At 48.4% G+C, this 22,812-nt stretch overlaps 2 protein-coding genes and 2 non-coding genes across 6 annotated transcripts; 3 read left to right on the top strand and 1 right to left on the bottom strand.

Moving 5' to 3' along the window:
* Positions 1 to 423: 423 nt before the first annotated feature.
* Positions 424 to 11,817, bottom strand: RAB34 (RAB34, member RAS oncogene family). 3 transcript variants are annotated; one of them, XM_066635727.1, is made up of 11 exons: positions 11,773 to 11,817; positions 9,169 to 9,271; positions 7,469 to 7,560; positions 5,397 to 5,465; positions 4,431 to 4,532; positions 4,216 to 4,280; positions 3,549 to 3,600; positions 2,798 to 2,879; positions 2,353 to 2,443; positions 1,913 to 2,020; positions 424 to 1,268 (listed from the first exon to the last, which is right to left on the bottom strand). In XM_066635727.1, exons 2-11 carry the CDS (start codon positions 9,223 to 9,225, stop codon positions 1,201 to 1,203), a joined length of 786 nt encoding a protein of 261 aa, XP_066491824.1. In that variant the 5' UTR covers positions 9,226 to 9,271; positions 11,773 to 11,817; the 3' UTR covers positions 424 to 1,200. The 3 variants fall into 3 exon arrangements, with proteins under 3 accessions (XP_066491824.1, XP_066491826.1, XP_066491825.1); XM_066635729.1 differs by having other exon boundaries at positions 5,397 to 5,462; XM_066635728.1 differs by lacking the exon at positions 11,773 to 11,817 and adding an exon at positions 11,224 to 11,277.
* A 4,910-nt stretch (positions 11,818 to 16,727) lies between these two features.
* On the top strand, positions 16,728 to 22,656 carry LOC136658538 (large ribosomal subunit protein uL23). Its single transcript, XM_066635211.1, has 5 exons — positions 16,728 to 16,833; positions 18,505 to 18,685; positions 19,562 to 19,738; positions 20,133 to 20,202; positions 22,589 to 22,656. Exons 1-5 carry the CDS (start codon positions 16,809 to 16,811, stop codon positions 22,601 to 22,603), a joined length of 468 nt encoding a protein of 155 aa, XP_066491308.1. The 5' UTR covers positions 16,728 to 16,808; the 3' UTR covers positions 22,604 to 22,656.
* LOC136659599 (small nucleolar RNA Z17) lies at positions 19,399 to 19,470 on the top strand. The gene has a single exon (XR_010794866.1). It is a non-coding gene; the product is annotated as a small nucleolar RNA Z17 (small nucleolar RNA).
* On the top strand, positions 19,818 to 19,882 carry LOC136659598 (small nucleolar RNA SNORD42). Its single transcript, XR_010794865.1, has one exon. It is a non-coding gene; the product is annotated as a small nucleolar RNA SNORD42 (small nucleolar RNA).
* Positions 22,657 to 22,812: the final 156 nt, after the last annotated feature.

The following is a 22,812-nucleotide window of genomic DNA, read 5'->3' as shown; positions in this document are numbered from 1 at the left end:
TGGGGGAGAGAAGGGCAAGGCGAAGCTGCCAGGAACAGCCAAGCACAGGGGAAGATTAACACACTCACACAGGCACACAGAGTGAGCAAGGCAGAGGCTGCTGGTTTTATCATTGTGTGGAAGCAGGGGGGGTTGCTGTGGTTGCTGGCTGGGGAGGCAAGAAAGAGAAGGCGGCAAGGGGACTCAGCACCAGCACGTAGCAGCAAAGCCAGCAGTCATCATCAATCAGAGGATCATCAACCACCATTGGGGCCAGATAAATAGGTTCCAGGGGTCCTGTCCGGCCTACTGGCCTTATATTTGACACCCCTGAGTTAAAGGGAGAAAGTCAGTGGCAAGTACCAGCCAAAGTTGACAAGCTTTAGCTAGACTGGCTAGATGGTTCTGACTCCATCTCAAGCAGCTTCCTATGGTCCTTCTGAGAAGCTGTTGCTTCCTCTCCTTGGTGCACCTGGACCCTGACATGGTGGGGCACCCGGCAGTATCTAGCCACCAAAACCATTGGAGTTGCCTCTCCTGGCCCAGCCATGGACACACAAGACACTGCAGTTAGAAAAAAGCACAGCATTTCAACTTTATTGTGTCTGAGGCTGCTTGGCATTGGACGGCCATCACCCCAGCGAGACTAGCCCATTTTCGGCACTTGCAATCTGTTTCCTAGAGCAGGCGGCCAGCTCGCAAGGGTTTCAAGACTTGGTGCCCGACAGAATGGGAACCTTCAGTCACGGGCCAGGCCAAGCCAGCCAGCTGGAATGCAAGGACCAGGTCTTGTTCGTACCGGTACAGGAAGTGAGGTCACCACTAGGAAACAGCAGCAGCAGAGACCACAAGGGGCTGAGTCCACAAGGGAACGAGGAAGTGGATTCGAGCCGAGGTGGGGACGAGGTGATGTTCAGCAGGCATGCTGTTTTTTCTGCAAGGCAGATCCTGACCCAAAACTCTGCCATGTCCTGCAAACAGGGGCCCACATAGGATGGCAGGCAGAATAGTACCTCTTCCCAGTCTGCCCCATAACCCGGCAGGGAGTGATGTTCCACAAGAACAGAAAGCTTTCTGTTTGACTGCTCACCTGTAGAAACCTGGGGCTGCCTGAAGGGGGGCAGGGAGGCAGGCTTGCTTTCCTTTGGTACAGAAATGAGTTCAGTGCAGAAATCTTAGCAAGTGAAGGAGCCAAGCTCCTTGCTGTCTGGGCAGGTTCCATCACTGACAGCATTTGGCCCGCCGTCGCTTTTCAGTCAGGTACAGATCCCGCTCCTCGTTGGTGATCCCTGGAAAAGACAGAGCAAGCTAAGACTTTGCAGCCTGGCACCCAGCTCTGACACTGCTCTTCTCGGGCAAACCCTGTGCCCCACTCACTATAACATACACACAGGGCACATGTATGTTGCAGTACAGTAGGAAGTGGTACTTGGTGCCGCATTCTGCTTCTTAAAAATTTTCAACCATCAATTTTGTTTTTTAAGTTGCTAGTCCTTATGAATGCATGTTTGAAAGTACATGGGCCATGCCTGGTGCATTCCCAGAAGTCAGTGGGGTGACTAAAGAAGAGTTCCTGTGATTGCCCCACACAGCAGTCTGCCCTTCCCCTTGACTAGCCTAAGTGGAATAAAGTATGCAAAATTGTTTGAAAAACTGCAGAATTTTGCAGCAAATAGGAAAATATGCAAATATGTATTAATTTAAATTTAATATGCAAAACTGACACAATTTGAGTTCAACTTTTCTTAGTGCAGTGTGTACTTTTTTCTTAGCATGGAACATTTTACTCAGCATTCTTTTTAGCATTGTCTACAAGGCCCAACAGGACCAACCATGGCCCTATGACAGAAGCAGCATCACCAGGGTTCTGGTTAAAGGCCCCTGCAAGAAAAGGATCCCAGGTTGGCTGCTCTCACGCAGCAGGGCTACTTACGGACAATGTCACCAATCCTGCGGGCATTGGTCCTCTCCAACTCTGCCATCACGCTACCCTCAAAGGTCAGCGCTGCCACCCGGAAGAAGAACTCCCGAACATTTTCACCTAGAGGAAAGGGAGAAGGGGGTGAGCTGAAGGAGGGTCCCCTGCTCTGGCTCCACCAATGAGTACAGTGGGACCAATTATCTGTCTTATATGGGGCAGCTGCACAGGACCATTGCACACAAGACCCCGGGGTGGCTAGCAGCACTTTTGGAAGGTAGAAGCCAAGCAAATACTTGGGGCAATGGTGGAGGAGGAGGAGGAGACTGTGTCTGTAAAAGTGAACTTGGCTGCTCACATAGCTGGACAGCACTGGTCCTCTCCACACCGGCCCCCCAGCCCAAACATGGAAGTGCCCCACTTCAGCGGTGCCCTAAGGTTAGGGAGATGATTACCTGTGAGAGACGAGACAGCCCAATATTCAGCCTCCATCTCTTTAGCCACCTTGAGGGCATCTCTCTCGACAAGGCTGTACTGCGCAGGTGACTGTGGGAAAGAAGGAAGGCTCAGGAGGGCGCAAGGGGAGAGGCGCAGCCCTAGCTGGGCAGTACCTAGCTAGGTAGGCCTGCACAGCATGCTGGGAAATATGAGAACCTGTGGGTTTTTCCTGACACAAAGTGTTAAAGGAGGAGATGGGGAGAATGACCTGGACAGGTCAACAGCAACCTGGCCTCATGAGCATCCTGAATTATTTCCTAAAGTTTAAGCCATTTCTGCCCATATATGCAACAGGGATCAAAGGTGTACACCGGTGGGCTGGGCAGAAATGGGTGAATAAGTCCCCCTCTATACCAGACAGAGAGTCCCAGTGAGTCCTAGTTCTTCCTCCCCACAACTTACACAGAGATCCTTCTTGGTGCCAACGAGGAAGAGGATGACGCTGGAAGGATCATTCTCCTTCAGGGCATCTGCCAGCCACTGCCTGTGAGAGCAGGAGATTAGTAGGTAGAAGGGGACACTATTAATACATATACAACCCAATCCTACAGACACCTTCCAGGTATAAATTGAGAATCCAAAGCTATAAATTTGGAATCCATAAAACATGTGTTTAATGTTTATGGTAAGTAAATATATTGAATAATTTAAATGCTTCTTAAATATTACGGCTCTCAAGCATCTCTCTTGCAGCTCTCAGACATCTGAAGTTTATCAACTGTGGCTCATACATTAAGCAAGTTTGTCCACCCCTGCATTGGGGTATCCTTACAGATATGCCAGTGTTGTGATTATGATAGACACGTCTGAAGATACACCATGAGAAAAGCGAAATCCTAAGTTGATCAGACTGGCGTAACTGGGGCATAGGACTGACTCCCTGAATTTGGCGTATTTTTTCCTGAAATAATAGCTGCTTAGATTTTTGCCAAGAGGGAAAATAAGATACAATCGGTAAACAATATAACACATTCTGAAGCTGCAATCCTACACACACTTACTTGGAAGTAAGTCACATTGAAATAAATGGAACTTGCTTCTAGCAGACATGCCTAGGATTGAGCTGTATAACCATCAACCCCTATATCACACCCAGCCAAGGATCCGTCTCAACCAGCTTCATTCCCTACTCGTCTAGCCCTGGATCACTCACCTTGTGTGGTCAAGAGATGCCACATCATTCACATCAAAGACAATAATGATGGCTGTGGAGAGAGGAGGGGAGCCACAGAAGAGTTAAACACTGCAAGAGAAAGGGTATGCGCTCCCAAGAACCTTGCCTTCCCCCAATATTAGTGGCCAGCAGGAGAAACAGGATGGGGAAAAAGTCATTAGAACCTGACATTTTAATGCACCAGGGAGCATTATGTGATTGACAGAATTTCCAATAAGTCTCTGAGGCTAAGAGGCAAAGAAGGAAGGCCCATAGCCAGGGAGACAGACCAGGGACAGACTGCACTTGCTCCCAGTGTGGAAGGGATTGTCACTCCCGAATCGGCCTTTTCAGCCACACTAGATGCTGTTCCAGAACCACTATTCAGAGCGCGGTACCAGAGTCTTTTGAGACTGAAGGTTGCCAACTTGTAGAAAACACCAGTGGGGATGCTACTTGCAGTGTTCAATGTGTTGCTTCTAAAGGTTGCTAATGCAGGCTTGCCAAGACACTCACAAAAGACAAGCCCAAGCATTTCTTTTTGCCATCTGTGATGCATTTGTCATCAACAATCCAAAAGAACAATGGGGACAAGTGAACGAGGCACCCATGCTATTCCCACAGTTTGTGTATGTACACCCAGCCCCACTCCCTCCAAGCTCCTCACCTTGTGCTCCTCGATAGTAAGTGGAGGCAATGCACTTGAAGCGCTCCTGGCCAGCAGTGTCCCACCTGCAACACAGTGAAAGGGGTCGTGTGTTAGCCCAGGAACAACACCAGCGCAACAGATCCTCTCCTCCCAGCAGGTGTTATCAATGAGTGACACCAGTTCAGAAAAGGGCACCCAAGGGCAGGTGCAAACCCAGGATGCTGGGCACTCACAGCTGCAGGCTGAAGGGGACTCCTAGCACCTCAAAGCGCTCCATCTCAAAATCCACGCCAATAGTGGCTTTGTAGTTCTTGTCAAAGGTGTCTTTGCAAAACCTGTTTGGGGAAAGCATAGAGCACACTCAAAATCTGGCTTCCACCCACTCTGCTCCCGGTCGAATGGAGGAGGGCAAGGGGCTCCCTGTGCTTGTAATATGTAAAAAAAAACCTACCAAACAATAATAATAATACAGGTATTTCTATACTGCCTTTCTAGGTCCTCAGATTTCTCCTCGGACTTTATTCAAGGCGGTTTACATGGGCAGGCAATTTAAATCCCCGCAGGGATTTTTACAATTAGAAAGGTTCTATCTTTCAAGAAAGCACAACAATCAGATGTTTCGTTCTTGATGTGGCCGCACATTCTGGCCTCCATCCTCCCACGCTAATTCGGCTCAGCTTGTCAGCTGCTTCAAGGTCGCACGGTGCCGGTGACCTCGAACTGGCGACCTTCGGATGTTATCTTCAGGCAAATGGAGGCTCAACCCTCTAGACCAGAATTTTTTTTTTGCACAGAGGAGCTGTGACACAGCTCTACTTCCCCCAGCAAAACATACCCTGAAAACCAAGTTTCTAGCTCACATGGCTACAGAGACTATTTTGTGTTAGCAGTCAGATTTCGAAAACTATGTTTACATTTTTTTCCACACTTGTTAGCTCATTATGGTTTTCATACTGGATTGTTGTGATTGAAAAGGCAATATCCAACATTGGAAAAAAAATATATAAGCCAGAACATGATTCAGCTTGAGAGGAAAAAGTCTATCTTTTCCTCATCCCAAAACTCAATCTTGCCCACTCATTTTTATTTTATTTTTATTCATGGCAGGGGGAATTCTCCATTACCAACTAATCCTCCTGCTACTAACTATTGCCCCTCCAAGCTGCCCAGAAACCCTCTCAAAGTCTCCCAAGAATTACCGGTTGATCAAGCAGGTCTTGCCCACAGAGAGGTCACCCACCACGATGATCTTGGAAATTTTAAATCTACTGAGGAGAAATGAGATGGATTAGATCTTCCTCCAGCTCCTTCTCTGTAGGGGGACTATGACCAAAAGTGAAAAGGGGCAGACTCGCTCAGAATTGAATCCCCACGTAACCTTTGTGAGTAGCAAACACTTCTGGAATCAGGGGGTTGCTGGTGGTCACCCTATGGTAAAACTACACATTTACTGAACACGTGTCAAGATTTCAAAGTGCTTAACTCAGTAATCCTCACAACTACCCTGTGAGGTAGGCCAATACTGATCCTCTTATTGCAATTGAGGGCCTGGAGTAGAGGGAGAGAGAGACTTGCATAAGGCAATGTAACAAACTCCTAGCTGGGGTAAGGTTTGAATCAGGGATTCCTTGCCTGTTCCAGATTAGCTCCATTCTGTCCCCATAATGATTCTGTGGGTGACCTGTGAACAACAAGCCAAATCCCCACCATCTCTTCAGCTTGAACTCAATAGGTCTTAAGGATCACCCAACAAAACAGATGGCCAAGAGATTCAGAACAGACAAAAAGAAGGTCTCCTTCACACAATGCTTCTGGAGTTTGTTCTGGAGTTCACAGCCATATGGTGTGGTGATGGCCACAGGCTTTAAAAGGGGATGCAGACAAAATCATTGAGTGGGGGGAGGAGGAAATGTCTATCAAGGGCTATGAGCCATAAAAGATGGAACCTTCTGGCCAGCGATGTTCCAACACTCAGGGTGCAGAGGCAATCTGACTCAGGCACCCAGTGCTGGGGACAAGGGATGTGCGGTCAGGAAGGCACATTACCTGTCATACTCCACCTGTCATACACATCACCTGTCATACTCCAATAAAAAATAGCCCCAGCCTCCCCTGTGATTGTGCATGTGCTGTGGCTTCTAAGCAGCCCTCAGAAAGCCTTGGAGCAGCACCACAACAAATGCCTCCCCAGCCATTCACTTCACTGCATGTCACAGCTGGGGACACAAGTGAAGCCTTCATCTTCACACCATGCTTGTGAGTTCCCAGAGGCATTCGTGGACAGACTGTGCACAGGCCACACTAATACAACCCAAGCCCCAGACCACTGCTTTTTGGGTTGCTCCTAACACGCTGTAGTTTTCCTTTGCCTTCTCTAGAGCAGTGGTTCTCAAACGTTTTAGCATAGGGACCCACTTTTTAGAATGACAATCAGTCAGGATCCACCGGAAATTATGTCATTAACCTGGAAGTGATGTAATGGTCAGAAATGACATCATCAAGCAGGAAAATTTTATGGCATATGACAAAATCAAATAAATTAAGTAAGTAAACTTAAAGTTTTCAATAAGTTTAAAAAATGTATTTTAAAATAAAGAAGAACCTTCCTAACCCTCTCAAGCAGTTGCTGATCTGTTTTTAAAAAGTTCCGGAAGCATTCCAAAGGCTGCAATCCTATCCACACTAACCTGGAAGTAAGCCCCATTGACTACAATTGTTAAAAGCACATACACAGTAGCCTGTTCTAAATATTACAGGCTAAAGTACAGATCTGTAATATTTCCCCAAATGCAGCCACACACCATGGTAACATCAAGTCTAACATATAAAAAATAAAATACACATTGAAATGAATGGGGACCCACCTGAAACAGGCTCACAACCCACCTGGTGGGTCCTGACCCACAGTTTGAGAAACACTGCTCTAGAGATTGCAGCTAGCAACCTGATGTGGGGAGTGTTTTATGCCAGCAGGAAGAGTCACCACACTCCCCGCCCCCAACTGCATTCCTGCCTTATGACCAACTCTAGGCATGCTCCAGCACACCGATCTCCAAGTGGAGACTTCTCTGCTCCATTGAGCGGGGGGAAAAAAGATGGGCACAGCAGCCTGGATGCTTGTGTGGAGAATTAAACTGGGGAGCTTGCTCAGGACAGGGCCTTGTGAACTGTGAACGGTTTCTAGGCGTGCGGTCTCTGTGGTCTCTCTAAAAGCCTGTTGCAAAGTTATTTTCGTGTCTCCCTCTCTCCCCGGCAGGCCAGCACAACTTACCCTACTGTGCCTGTGCGCTGGGCCTGACACAGACCAACCACTTTCGAGTGAAAGGAGCTCCTGGCATGTAGGGCTGCCTCTTTGGTAAAGCACTGGGGGGGAAAAAACAACCCGAAAGAAGCAAATGTTTTTCAACTTTCTCCAGCCGCTGAGCCAGCCCAGACAAGCTGGTAGGCCTGGAGCACAGGCCACCCAGAAAGCGTCAACCAGAGGTTTTCTTTTTTTGTTGCCCCAGACAAATTAAATTAAATGTTTTAATTTTTTATATATCCAGGCAGCCTGGCCCCTCCGGGCAGCTTGCGCCACATTAAAACCATAATCAATAAAAGCATTTTTAAAAAGCAAAACAATAAAACAGAAATAATTATGGTTTAATAAACATTCACAAATTAAACATAGAAACAGTGAAATAATACATCAGAATTACAACCCAACTTTGGAGTCCACCCTCGCACTGCATTTCATGCACATCACTGCCTGGGACGCCTGGGAGTTCCCAAGGAGGCCGCAGCGATGTTATCACTGGGAGCCATGGGAACTACAGGGCCAGCAAGGTGATGGTGAGAGGTGGGGTTTGGGGAGGCAGGCAGGGTTAAAGAGGGAGGAAGAGGAAGGTGAGGAGGCTGGGAATGGGGCAGCAAGGCCTGGAGGAGGAAGCCTGGAATGAAGAAGAGAGTGGAAGAGAGAGGGATGAAGAAAGAGGGAAGGGTGGCAGGGTGAAGATGCTGGGATAGCAGAAGAGCAAGAGAGAGAGTGGCTCAGAAGGGAGAAGAGGAAGGAGCAAAGGTAAGGTGGTGAGAGGGGGGAACCCAACCCTAGGCACCCACTGAGAGACACCAGCCCCCTGTTATCTCTCTAGGGGCACGATCCTAACCCCTTATGTCAGTGCTTTCCAGCACTGACATAAGGGAAATGCAGCTCTAAGGTAAGGGAACAAACATTCACTTACTTTGAGGAGGCCTCTGTGACACCCAACTGCAGGGTGCAGCACACGTCCCATTGGCACTGCTATGCCAGTGCTGGAACACACTGACATAAGGGGTTAGGATTGCGCCCTAGGTCTGGGGCAGCCTGCCCCAACCCCCTGGAGTCCCACCAGAGGAGAGGCCTGGTCCAGTCCAGTCCAAGTGGGGTTCCCCACTGGGCAAGGCCTTCCTACTAGGTAACCCTTCACCATGAGAGCTCTAAGCAAGCCATATTGGAAGAAGGAAACTAGGACAGCACAGGGAAGGACTATGGACAAAACCCAACGTGAAGGAGTTGTGTTTTACATGGCCGCAATAAATTCCTTATCCCTGCAATGAACCCTTTGGCTGTGTCTCTCTCTCCACCCTGAGAAGGCACCCACCACTTCATACCCCTACCCTACTAAATCTAAGGTGGGTGCCATTTAATCCAAGATGGCTCTCCTATTGACCACTAACACTCTGTCTTGTCTGGTTCAGCCTCAGTTTATTAGCCCACACCCAGTCCGCCACTGCTTCCTCTGCCTCTCCAGGATCAGAAGGAAAGAAATGGTAGGACACATCAGCCCAAGCCACCAGGCAAGCTCTCCCAGAAATTTCACGTTGCTGTGAAACAGAACGGGACCAGACTGTGCCAAGCCCAAACAACACCTATTGTTCTGGCAAGGGAGATCCTAGCCCCATAAGCATAGCTACTACTTTCCCCACAACTCCAGGGATTCTTGGCCCCCTTACTTGTGGCAGCTCAGCAATGACTCGGTCCCTCCGGACAGGAGCAAGTACACTCATCATTAGGACTCAAGGATGGGTGCAGTGACCTCAGGCCACTTGTTTACACCTGTAAACAAGAAACATTTGGAAAGCTGTTCTGGAATGGTGGTGTGCCTCCCTGTTGCTACTCTCCCCTCCCTCCTCCCTCCCTCTTGAGCTCATACCACCATCAGGCTTTAGGCTGCATGACCCCTGCAACAAGAACAGGGGTTTTCATCCTTGGAGGGGGCTTTATATCCTCGTAAATCCACAAATCCGAATGTAACTCAAGTCCACGGCCCCAAATTCTTTGTGCTGCTGAAGCAACAGTACCAGCATGAGTAGCAAAAGACACAGAGTCCCTACACCAACAGGGGGTAACAAGGAGAAACCAGACTGGGTGTTTGAATTATAGAGGAGGAGAAAAACCCAGGACTCATTAGTGATGACACCTTAGTGTCTGGAGAAGGGTACAGTGAGAAGGGCAGGATTAAGTCACCTAAAGGAGTGCCTCCTCCTATCCTGATCTGCCTAGTACTAAGAATAGCCACAGAGGCCCCACACTCAAGCCCGCCATTGACAGAGATGTGTTCGGAGGGCAATAGGGAAAGGGCCTTCTCAGTGGCTGCCCCTTATTTTGCATTGTACTCCCCAGTGAGATCCACTTGGTCCTCTCTTTGGTCATTTTAAGCAGCAAGTCGAAACATTTCTATTCTGTCCCTAAAGCAGTGCTTCTCAACCAGTGGTACAGGTACCACCAGTGATAATTGAGGTGGTGTCCGGTGGTATTCGTGGGACCCTGGACGCCTGCTGCCCAGCAGCAAGATCTGGAACGCAACACAACAAAGAGCAGTAGGAGGCTTGGCTTAGTGGGCAGAGCTCCAAAGCATGCTTTTCCGTGCTCAGAAAAGCCCTCCCATCCACCCCGAGCCTCTTACTGGTGTTCAGTGCATTGCATCTGGTCTCCCAACCCAATGACATAGTAGCAGTTATGTCATCACCAGTTACTTCCACAGAACTTCAAACAGGTGGACCATGTGAAGTGGTACGGTGGAGGACAATCATTGAGAGACACTGCATCTGGCTTTAGGAACTAGGCCTCTAGTTTTTATTGTGGTTTCATAGGTGCCGCTTTATAATTGCTAATTTCATCATTATTTTTATGTAGTCTTGTTTTGGAAGGCACAGGCTTGTTTCATGTTAAAGGCAGGGCATGAATTAACTAAATTTGGGGAAGAGTTAGAGATCAGACTTGTGGATTTAATTAATGGCCCCTTGACTCTCCCCTTCCCCAATTTCAGGCTTCCTGATGGTCACCCCAAAACTCACTGGGGTGTCCAGTTCACCCTCCAAGAGAAAAATGCGGCTTCTGCATATAATTGTAATTTTTGTTGCAGTTTGTTGAATTATGTCTGATCAGAAAGTTTCCAGACCCCGCCTCTCAGCTGGAAAACTTTCTGGGAATGAAGGGATTCCTAGAACCCCCAATGCTACCCAAGACCCAAGACCACTTCCCACATGACATCGGTTTAGGTGGATACCTAGGATGCTTAGAGCATGCACCTACATACGCAATGTGTGAATGTGACAACTCGTTCAAGTGCACCTGGTGGAAAGCACTGAGCTACAGTTCCTTATTGAGGGAACTCTCGGTTGTGGGCACCAAACCCAGGTCTGCATCATGCGCGGAAGGATCCTGACATGTCCTCTTTCCAGCACTGCCACATCAGAGTCAAGGGGACAAAACTGCTGAGGGCTCTTGAGGATGTTTTATGCAGTTCTTCCTCTGGGAGAATCAAAGTGATTATATATATAACATGAATCCAAGTGAATATATAAGAAGTGGGACTGGGGCAGCCCACCCAGCCCAGGCTCCATCCCAACAGGCCTCAGGACCTCTCCCAAATAGGGAAGGATGCAAGGATTGGGGGGGGGGGGTTTCAATGGCCTCTGATCCATCTGCACCATCGGTCCAGCAGTGGATGGGAGAGGAGGGAGCCCCCAGATCCCAAAGAACCGTGGGGGGTGCCTCTTACTCACCTCTTCAGGGCTGCCCGCCCCGTCCTGCCTGGTCCAGCTCGCCTGCAACGTCTGGAGGAGGGCTGGGTAACCCGATCCCCGGAAATTCCAGGAGATGAGCCGGCAAGCGGGGGTGGGGGGGTGGGGGGGGAGGAGAGAAGGGGGGGCTTCACCATTCAGGTTTTGGGACGGGGCGGGGACAGAAGTCAAGCCAGACCCACCCGGGGCTCCATCAGCCCACGAAGACCCGCTAAGATCTGGGAGGCTGGCTGTGCTCAGTGGCGTAGCTGGAGGGGGGCAAAGCGCGAAGTTCTGCAGGGAGCCTCCCTGGGGCGTGCCCCGCCCCCTCCGTTTTGCACGCCCCCGTCCGGAATGGCTCTGAAGGGGAGGCACCCTGCAAAACTTAGCGCTTTGCCCCCCTTCAGCTACGCCACTGGCTGTGCTCGCCCTGCATGCCCTCTGAGCCACCCAACCGGTGCCGGGGCTCAGCCGGCAAACTTGGGATCGCAGCCCCGACGGCTCCCCGTGCAAGATCCTCCCGTCCCCGCTCCTTGCCCGGGCGCCCCTTACCGACTCCAGGCGCCGAGGAGGCGAAGCGGCTCAGCTCCGGCGTCCCACCCGGTGGCATCTGCTTCCACTTAGTGACTCAGAGGCTGGCGGAGGCTTCGGGGCGGGCAAAGCCCCCAGCAGAGCGCAGGGCCCAAGGGGGGGAGGGGGGAGGCTCCCTGGGTGCAGTCTTGCAAACAAAACACTGCCCCGGCGGAATGCACTCTGCACATGCTCAGAGGCCCTCTTGCTCCCCATCACCTTACATACAGCCAGCCTTCCTAAAAGCCGAAAAGTTCTTGGGGGGCAGGGCGGGGACGAATTATAAAATCATGGCATGGTGCAACTCTCTGAACCAGTGGTTGTCATATTGGAGGCAGCTCATTAGCATAGTATGCAAATTGAATATTATGCACATGCATATTAGCACAATGCAGAATTATGCTCATTAGCATATTATGCAAATCAAGCGACAAAAATGTGTCCTGTCCTGTCCAAAGGTGTCCAGGCAACACCACCCCAGCACAACCATTACAAATGGTTGGCAACCTTCGGTCTCGAAAGACTATGGTATAAGCCTACAGCACCCAGTATTCCCAGGCGGTCTCCCATCCAAGTACTAACCAGGAGCCCTCCCAGTAACGCCCACAGCCTCCACAGAATGGTGTTCTGATGTCAACCCTAATGCGCCCTGTGAAAGGTACATGCCAATGTGTAGACCCTTCTTGCCCTGCACACTGTTGTGACTGGCGTGTTCATTGCCAAACATCCAGGTTGTCAAAATCCATGCTGTGTGGAGCTCAGCTTGGAGCCCCACGGTATGGGGAAGACTGGTTGGCTGGTCATTGGTGTGACATTAGCGCAACATCCAAGTGTCATCAGTGTGGTGTCCAAGGAGCAAATCACCGGTTGCACCCAGCCCCAATGCCAGCAGCCAGAGAAACACCACCAGGATTACCTTAGCAGGGGGTGAGGACAGGCACAGTTTTTATTGAACTATATCAGTGATACAGCAGCATCTGAAAGGGAAACACACAGGCAGGGTTATCAACTATCTCCTCTTATTGCACGTTATGCAACAGACAACCAACTAACAGGTGCCTGTGAAGTCTGGCTGCGCCGGTTGGTTCACTGCCTGCATGGAGTTTGCATGGAAGGGACTGACTGGAACAAGTAGGTCAGCAACCTCACCAAGCAGCAGCTGGGCTCACACTAGTCACTTCGGGTAGGCCAAGGGCTTCCCTTGGACTGCATGGTGTCTTTGCCTGTGGGACAGCCGCCTGTGGGCAGCAAGAAGAAACACAGAGAGGGTAACAGGGACTTGACAGTAGCATTAGTCAAATTGTTCTCTCACTTGAGCTGCATACTCTTGTGTTTGTGACGGAGAGGGGTACCACCGGAGTGTACATGCAGTAGAGAGAGTACCACCGGAGTGTACGTGCAGCAACCTGTAGAGGCTGAGAGTATGGGGGCTTGGAACATGGGGGGCCTGCAGAGACAACTCTAGGAACTCGTAAAAGGCTTAAAAGGTATCTTTCAATCTACAAAAACACCCACAGTGATTTACAAGGGATATGGAGCAGAAAATAAGGACTAAGAAATTAAATAGGGGCATGATATGACTGTAAAAAACAAGTAATTTTACAGCCCAACCTTATCTTCAAGCTACACCAGAGCATGTCCATGTACACTGGTGTAACAATGGACCTGCCAGTGTAGAAATCTGCCTGTTGATGGACTCACCACAAACACTGGCACAACACTAGAAAAACACCACACTGAATGTAGCTCGGACACCGGCACTAGTCTGTCAGCAGAGAAGCCAAAGCAGGGAGGAATCTGGGGTGTAATGTGGGAGAGATGAGGAGGAGGCGATATGTGCCTTATCCTGATCCCCCTTCAGATGTCGGATACACTCCTGATGCCAGAAAAGCATTATGCCAATGATAGAGCTGGTGTAGGAAAAAGCAAACCCATAGGGAACAACAGGGAAGGGGAAAATGGCAGAAAATGGCACTTCTTACCATCCCACCTTTTTCTACCAAGGAGCATAGGATGTGACTGGCAGCCAACCACAGCACACCAACTCCCTTAAAGAAGCCCATGTCAGGGAGACCACAGCTCAGATACTAAGATGCGAGGCCTGGGGCTGCGGCTGTCCCTGGCCTCTCAAAGAGGAACGGTATGTCACATGAATCCAGGCATGTCTACTCAGAGATAAGTTCCTGGCTAGCTCACATGCTAGTCTCCCAGGTATGCCTGTTTGTGGTCCTATTCCAGTGAGAGGTTTGAAGTGGTGGTCCCATGTCTATGGGATCTGTTCTGTTCCACTGTGCCTGTATTGCATAGGGAAGCCCTGTGTGCATGGTATATATGGCTGGCTAAGCGTGGGGGGGGGGGGGAGACTTCAGAATGCTGTGTATCCCATGTGATGTGCTTCTTGTTTCCTGATGTGGCTGAACAAGGGCCCAGTCCTATCCAACTTTCCAGCGCAGCCATGCCACTGGGGCATGTGCTGCATATTGCAGTGGAAGGACAGTCACAGAAGCCTCGTCAAGGTAAGGGAACAGAGCTGCATCAGTGCTGGAAAGTTGGACCGGCTTAAGCCCTAATTAAGAGAGCTGCTATGTGAACTGGAACTCTGCCTTCCCCTCTCCACTGGCCTCTGCCATAGGTGTTTCGGCCAAGCCATGCTGTTTTAGAGCCCAGTCCTACCCATGTCTACTCAGAAGGAAGTCCCATGATAGTCAATGGGGCTTACTCCCAGATAAGCATGGGTAGGATTGCTTCTTTAGCCTTCCTCCTAGCTGGACTCAAATCTGGTTCTCATCCTGTGTCTTTACACAGTGCACACTACCAGCCATCTTCTTTGCCTGAGTACAATCAAAATTCCCCTTGATGCTCACCTCAGTTCCTCCCCTGGCATAAAAGTACTTTCCTGCAAAGGGATGTCATTCCCTCCCCACCCCACCCCACCCCACCCTGAAACTTGAACCCTTTTTCTGGGAATGTGGATGTTTATCCAACCCCAGGGAAGCTTTCTTCCTTCACATGCCCTACTCAAGTCAAAAGTGTCTTCCTGACCATGTGTGTGAGTGTGAGTGATGTGCAAGGAACTGAACTCTGAAAAGCTTCTGCCTGTGCCCTTGTAGCTTTCTGCAGGGAAAGGTGCTGTGGCAGCCTGAGAGAGAGAGTAACTGGTCCAAGGTCACCCAGGAAGCTTTGTGGTTGAGCAGGGATTATGAACCTGGATCTTCCAGGTCTGTCCATCTCCTGAACCACTACACCATCCTGGCTCTTATAGGTGGGGACCTCCACAGGATACTCTTCATATTGTCTGGAACACATTGTCCTCCCCCACCAACTGATTTAAACAGACCCTGAGAAGCACAGGTGACTTTAGTGGCTTCTGTGGCTACCTACCCTGCTGGTAGGCTGCTTCCTGCAACTCGAAGCCTGCTCAGACTTGTGCAGTGTGTGTAATCTTTGTCTAGTTCAGCATTTCTCAACATTTTGCCCCCACCATACCATTTTGCATGGTCCACCTATTGAAGTAACTGGTGATGATGTTATCACCAGTTACGGTACTTCTGCATTAGGAGGCCAGATGCAATGTGACCAGCACCAGTAAGAGGCTCAGGGTGGAGGGACGGCTGTGAAAAGCAAGCTGTGGAGCTCCATCCACCAAACTGAACCACCTGTTTGTTGCATCATGTTGCTGGTCTCACTGCCGGGCGGCAGGTGTCTGCAAGTACCACCAGATACCATTTCAAGTGTCACTAGTACCACCTGTACTACTGGTTGAGAAACAAATATTTATTTGTTAGCGGTCTTGTTAGCATGTGCTATATGCACTATTCTGTATTAGGAGTGTGTCTCATTTATACATTTCACATTTTTATACTGCTTTACCTCCAAGGAGCTCAGGATAGTGTACATAGGGTCCAATCCTATCCAATTTTCCAGTGCCAGTGCAGTCGTGCCAATGGGGTGTGCACTGCATCCTTTGGTGGGCATGCAGTCACAGAGGCCTCCTCAAGGTAAGGGAACATTTGTTCCCTTATCTTGGGGCTACATTGCGCGGGAAAATTGGACAGAATTGGGCCCATAGTTCCTCCCCTCCTTTTGTCCTCACAACAACCCAATGAGGCAGGCGAGGCTAAAAGATAGTGACTGACCCAAGGTCACCCAGGAAGCTTCATGGCTGCACAGGGATGATGAACCTGGATCTTCCAGGTCAAAGCCCAACTCCTGGACCACCACACCATCCTGGCTCTCCAAAAAAAGATACAAAGCAGGACTACATCCACCCAAGTCATTAATTCCAAATTCATTAATTAAAAAAATAAAATTTTATAATACTTATAAATAATTTAATATAAAATCTTTATATATATATAATATATATAATACAAAAATATAATTTTAATAAAACAAATAATTTTAAATAATTTAAGTTTATTAACTTTAAGTTTTAAGTTAATTTTAAGTTAATTAATAAACTGCTTAATTAATTAATAAACTGTTATTAATTGACTGCTCAGTTAATTAATTATCTGCTTAATTAATAAACTGAATTAATAAAATAAAATAAAGTAATAAATTTAATAAATTAAAAATTTTAAAACTTAAAAAACTTAAATTTAAAACAAATTAAAGAAAACTTTTAAACTTAAAAAACTCTTTTTAAGTTAAATTTTAAAATTTTTTTACAAATTTAAAAAAAAACTTAAATTTAAACTTAGTAAAAGTTAAAAAACTTTTAGCGACGCCTGCAGCATCCATGAGAAACACGTTCGGAACCAAAACCAACGCACTGATTGGCAGCCCGCCCTACACTGGCCTCAGCGGCGCCTCCTCTGCGCATGCGCTTTGCTTGAGCCTGTACGAACCCTCAGAGGCGGGACTGAAGACAGACTCCAGGAATCTCCTTTCTTTCCCGGCATGCCACGCGGCGTTTCGATCTCGCGGGGTTTGCGGGGCGCGATCTCGCGAGATCTGGCTGTATAAGCCGTGCGAGGCCCACGCGGCCGCCCCTTTCCCTTCCTTTGCTGAGCAAGATGGCGCCGAAAGTGAAGAAGGAGGGTGAGGCGGGGAGGGCTGGGGGCGAGTGCGGCGCCTGCCCCCCTCCCGCGGGAAGGGGTGGGCCGGGGGAGCCTGGGGTCTGCCCAAAGGGCTGAAATGGGGGCACTGCATGGGCTGTGGGGAAGGTTTGTCCCCCTCCCGCTCCTTATGATGGGGAAGGGGCTGAAGACCCTGCTCCCAGGTAGTCGATATGGGGTGGAGGAGTTTGTGGCGGGGGCACTGAGGGCCTCCCTGAGTGGAACTTCCTCTCCCATGAAACTGACTGCCTGGTGTGTGCCTCCCACACCAGGGAGGATGTACCCCAGGGGTGCGTGCACCCTCCCGGGGGTGCTTGCCAGGGGTACATGAAAACCTGGGGTACCTGAAAAAGAATTGACTAATGGTGGGAAAACGCAGTTCTGTGTTCACATGCCTTGTGGGGCTGACAAGGCAGGAAGGAAGGCAGCTCACTAGTTTCAAAAGCCCCACCAACTGCTAGTTTTTGGTCATCAGTTCCTGTATGATCGGATATGAATTAGTAGTTGGAAACATATAATTGTGAAGTAACAGCAACTATATTCATTACATTTTGCTAATATGAGGGGTACAGTTTATGGAAATAGGCTGCTAAGGGGTATGCAAATGAAGAAAGTTGGGAACCACTATTATAGTGGGATTTTGTAAGGAAGCAGGATGGGGGTTTGAGAGGGTTGTGTTGCTGCAAAATTACCCAACAGCCCCCCCCCCACCTCCCCAGCTAGATGTGGCCTCTACAGATAAAAAATGTTATTGCAGGGGGTCTGGGTTGAGTATTGATTGGGAAAGACACCAGGTACCAAAAATTTGCCAGCATCCTATTAGGTAAGAAGGTGATGCCTCAGTAATTGGGTGGCTTTGACTTAGAGGAGGGCTCTTTTGTTTCAACAACTGGCTCAAGGCTGCCAGGTGGTGGACTCTCAGGATCCCACACTGCCTCAAGTACCATTGGTTGAGAAACTGGCCTAGATGCTATTGATGCAAAAACTGCAAATCTTTTTTTGTAATGCATGGATCATAGCCCTGGTCTAAAAGTCTAGGTTGTTCTTGCTTTAACACCTGGGGCCAAGGAGAGTAAGGAACACAGGTGCAGGATTGGGGGCACAGGCTTTGAGGCCATGTGCTGACGTCCCATTCAGGCTGCACGAACATATGAAGCTGCCTTATAATAAATCAGATCAGCGTTGCTTGAGGTGGTGTCTGGTGGTACTCACAAGACCCCCAGACCCTCACTGCCTGGCAGCGAGACCAGCAATGCAATGTGACAAGCAGCAGTAGGAGTCTTGGTGGGAAGACTTCCAGCTTTTCTCATGTTCAAAAAGATCATCCTCCCCTCTGCCCTCTTACTGGTGTTTGTCATGTTAGGTCTGACCTCCCAATCTGGAAATAAGTGCTGAGGACATCATTGCCAGTTACTTCTGATGGTGTTTCCATTAGTTGGACCGTGCAGAGTGTTACAGTGGGGGACAAATATTGAGGAATGCCGAATTAGACCATTGGTCTGTCTGATTGGCAGTGATGGCAGCAGTTCATTGGGGTTTCAGGTGAGGTTTTGTCCCAGCCCTGCCTGCAAATGCTGGGGACTGAACCTGGGACCATCCACACACAAAACATGCTTGCCTTGAATGCTTTCTCAATTCTGGCTTTTCTTTGCAGCTGTCCCAGCTAAGACTGAGGCAAAATCTAAAGCTCTTAAGGCTAAAAAGGCAGTCTTGAAAGGTGTCCACAGTCACAAGAAGAAGAAAGTCCGGACATCCCCCACCTTCCGGAGACCTAAAACCCTGCGGCTACGAAGGCAGCCCAAGTATCCCCGGAAGAGCGCGCCAAGGAGGAATAAGTATGTTTGCATAAGAGCTGCCATGTTGAGCCAGGGTGAATGTAGTCCATCTAAGTTGGTGTCCTAGATACCTGAAGTAACCAGAAAGCAGCACTTGGGAACCATGCATGTAGGGAGAGAAAGTGATAGGCATGGCTTGCTTTTTTGCCCTAGTATCTAGTAGTCACAGATGTGCTGCTTTTGAATATGGAGGACTAATTCCTGCTGTTCTGGCTAATAGACAGATTTCATGGGAAGCTGCTTTAAAGATTTTTTTGCTAGTGACCATCCTCAGTATCAGGAACCCTGAATCTTATGAGGCTAATTATGCCTGCTGAGAGGTACTTCTTGCCTCTCCTTTCAGCTGCTGATAGATTTGTGATTGTGATGGTGCATCATTTTGTTGCAGTGAGTTCCATGTGTGGATAGTTCTAATGGGGTATCGTGTGTTCTACGCAATAGTTTTTAAATGTCTGTTTATGTTTCTGCTGTGTTGTGGTTTCTATGGTAGTTTCATTGCTTAAGTTGCTTGTTTTGATCATGTTTTTGTCTTTTAATTTTGTAAGCTTCCTTGAGTTTGTTTTGGGATTGGAGAGGGGGGATATTACACCCCTATTAAAAGAGGGTTAATGCAGGTGGGAATTAAGTATTTAGAAAACATCTCTTCACTCCCACTGCTTTCATTTCAGTTCTAAATAGAGAATAGTTGGACATCTACTCTTGTCAGGATCAAAGGTGCAGGTGATGATACTCAAGCGACCAAAGTCTGATTGTTCTGATTACAACCTAAAAATGACTGATGCACCTTGATCTATAAGCTGAAGTGTGTATAAGAGGAGTCCCTGGTGCCCTTACAGTTATGGTGGCTAAAGCTCTTTTTTCTGCTGTGCTCCCCAGGCTGGATCATTATGCCATCATTAAGTTCCCACTGACCACAGAATCTGCTATGAAGAAGATTGAAGACAACAACACTCTGGTCTTCATTGTGGATGTGAAAGCCAACAAACACCAGATCAAGCAGGCCGTCAAGAAGCTGTATGACATTGACGTGGCAAAAGTCAACACTCTGATTCGGTATGTATAGTTGTGGCAAGGGAGGGTGAAGCAGGTTTGGAAGGGTGATGGTCAAGGATGCCGTGGGTGAGGTTTATATGTGCAAATGATGGAAACATTTTTGAACTGAAATAACTGATGCTTTCAAAGGAACCACTGATGCACAGAGATTCCTCCAGAGGCAGGCAAGGATCTGAAATTTCTAAGATGTCAGGATGGTGGGAGGACAGCTTTTGAAAGAAAAGGCATTAATTTCAATTAGAAATCATCAGCAGTATGGTGAAAGTAAAACTTTCTCCCTCAAATTTGTCAGTTTCAAAATTTTGTGAGGCTATTCCCTTGGCTCTCAGGCCTGGAGGTGGGAATGGTGTGGTTGTGGTGTTCCTAGGAGCTAATTTCTCCTGTACCATTCTAGACCTGATGGTGAGAAAAAGGCCTACGTTCGCCTTGCTCCAGACTATGATGCACTAGATGTAGCCAACAAGGTAAGAAGAGTGACTTTTGTGTAATTTTCCCTTAGCTGGAGCTTTCCTGCTCTGTAAGGGCTAAAATGTGTCTTGTGGCTCTTCCGAACAAATCCACACAAGCAGAATGAGCAGCAGACACTAAAACCTGATCAAACAACATAAATATGGAGGCAGAGCACTAACAGCAGAAGAGACCTGGGGACATTTTCCACCCTCTGTTCTCAGAGTTTTATCAGTTACCATAATTTTTTGAAAAGAAAATAGTATCTTACTGCCAGCTGCTGAGGATGCTGTTGTTGGGCAGAAATGAAGTATTGAAATATATTAAGTAAATAAACCATGGAAGACCCAGGCACATTTCAAAGTATTTTTGTGGTGCCAGGCAAGTATGGCTTTCCATAAGGGTACTTAATATTTGGATGACCTTTGCATTTAGACCAGTGTTTCTCAAACTGTGGGTCTGGACACACTGGGTGGGTCGCGAGCCAATTTCAGGTGGGTCCCCACTCATTTCAATATTTTATTTTTAATATATTAGACTTGATGCTCTTATGGTATGTGATTGCATTTGGGGAAATATTACAGGTCTGTAGTTTGAACAGGCTACTGCGTATATTAATAATAATAATAAAACTTTATTTCTATCCTGCCCTTCTCCCCAAAGGGACCCAGGGTGGCTAACAACATATAAAACAGATTAAAACATAATTTCACAAACAGATAAAAACATTAAAAAACACATTAGCAGAACCCATAAAAACAGTAGTCAGATAAAAGTCAGAATAAAAGAGCATAAAACAGCAGTACTTAGAGGAATCAAGCTTGTAAAAAGCAACTAAAAGATGTTAAAAAGGCCATGAAGTCAGAAGGCTTGATTAAACAACAAGGTCTTCAGAGTCAAACCGCTTAGCTCCAGTGACCACACGGGCCGCCGCATTCTGCACTAATTGCAGTTTCCGAACCGTCTTCAGGGGCAGTCCCACGTAAAGCGCGTTACAATAATCTAACCTCGATGTCACCGTAGCATGGATCACCATGGCCAGGTCTGCACGATCCAAGTACGGACGCAGCTGGCGCACCAGCCGAAGCTGAGCGAAGGCCCCCCTAGCCACAGCCGCCACCTGGGAATCCAGGAGCAGCTGTGAGTCCAGGTGGACCCCCAAGCTGCGGACCTGCTCCTTCAGAGGGAGTGCAACCCCATTCAGAGCAAGCCGATAATCCAGCACCTGCATCGAGGATTTCCGAACCAGGAGAGCCTTTGTCTTGTCCGGATTTAATTTCAGCTTGTTAGCCCCCATCCAGATCCTCACTGCTTCCAGACAGTGCTCCAGGCCCTCAACCGCCACCCTGGAGTCTGGAGGAAAGGAGAGATAAAGCTGGGTGTCATCAGCGTATTGATGACACCCCACTCCAAACCCCCGGATGACCTCTCCCAGCAGTTTCATGTAGATATTAAATAGCATGGGGGACAGAATTGAACCCTGCGGCACCCAGCACCACCATCTGGAACTGACCTTCCAAGTAGGAGCGGAACCACCGCAAAACAGTGCCTCCAACTCCCAGCTCGGCTAATCAGCCCAGAAGGATACCATGGTCGATGGTATCGAAAGCCGCTGAGAGGTCCAGCAGGACCAACAGGGACGCACTCCCCCTGTCCAGTCCCCGGCGTAGGTCATCCACCAAGGCGACTAAGGCAGTTTCTGTCCCAAAGCCAGGCCTGAAACCAGATTGAAAAGGATCCAGATAATCCGTTTCATCCAAGACCCTCTGGAGTTGGGCCGCCACCACCCGCTCAATTACCTTGCCCAGAAACGGGATGTTGGAGACTGGCCGATAGTTGTTCAACACAGTGGAATCCAGGGAGGGCTTCTTCAGGAGGGGGTGAACCACTGCCCGCTTCAAAGCAGGTGGCAACGTCCCCTCCCCCAAAGAAGAGTTGACCACCCTCCCCGTCCACTCAGCCAGTCCACCCCGGGCAGCTCTTATCAGCCAAGCTGGGCAAGGGTCAAACAGGCAGGCAGACGGCCTCACACTCCAAAGGAGTCTGTCCACATCCTCAGGCTGCACAATATTCTTTTAACAATGATAGTCCATTGAGTTTACTCCTGGATAAGTGTGGTTAGGATTGCAGCCTAGGATTGTTAACAATTTTCCTGCTTGATGTTGTCAGTTCCGGTGATGACATCACTTCCAGTGAGTCCTGACAGATTCTCATTCTAAAAAGTGGGTCCCGGTGTTAAATGTGTGAGAACCACTGATTTAGACAATCTTCTATAGGTGTATACTGGCTTTTCTGCTGGAATATGGAAAGCCCTTTCCATAGAGATAATTCTGCAGTTTGTGGATTTGAATCTTTTAGGATGGCAGATCAAATGGTTAACAATTCCTCTGATTTCTTTTTCAGATTGGGATCATCTAAGCAGTATGTTGCCAGCATTGTAGAGTTGTACAATAAATGTTTTATGGCTACCACAGTGACTCCAAGTGTGCTTTCAAAAAAAGAAGTTACAAGGGAAATGTTTGGAACCAAGGAGAGGCTTTTTGTGATTCTGGGGCATTGCTTAGCCTCCCCTGGTTGCAAAACGCCAGTTGTATTATGACCTTGCATTGATTGTCTTTGACAAAAAA

This window comes from Tiliqua scincoides, chromosome 8 (genome assembly GCF_035046505.1).
Source record: "Tiliqua scincoides isolate rTilSci1 chromosome 8, rTilSci1.hap2, whole genome shotgun sequence".
NCBI lineage: Eukaryota > Metazoa > Chordata > Lepidosauria > Squamata > Scincidae > Tiliqua > Tiliqua scincoides.
The sequence above is the reverse complement of the archived record's forward strand: the minus strand, read 5'-3'. Positions and strand labels throughout refer to the sequence as shown.

Bases quoted from the DNA above. Each gene is read 5' to 3' on its own strand.
- RAB34 (XM_066635727.1), bottom strand. From the start codon at position 9,225: ATGATGAGTGTACTTGCTCCTGTCCGGAGGGACCGAGTCATTGCTGAG. The intron at 4,281-4,430 runs GTGAGTGCCCAG...ACTGTGTTGCAG, and splicing joins GTCCCCTTCAGCCTGCAGCT to GTGGGACACTGCTGGCCAGG. The intron at 2,444-2,797 runs GTAAGTTGTGGG...TCTTTCCCACAG, and splicing joins GCACCAAGAAGGATCTCTGT to TCACCTGCGCAGTACAGCCT.
- LOC136658538 (XM_066635211.1), top strand. From the start codon at position 16,809: ATGGCGCCGAAAGTGAAGAAGGAGG. The intron at 18,686-19,561 runs GTATGTTTGCAT...TGTGCTCCCCAG, and splicing joins AGCGCGCCAAGGAGGAATAA to GCTGGATCATTATGCCATCA. The intron at 19,739-20,132 runs GTATGTATAGTT...GTACCATTCTAG, and splicing joins AAAGTCAACACTCTGATTCG to ACCTGATGGTGAGAAAAAGG.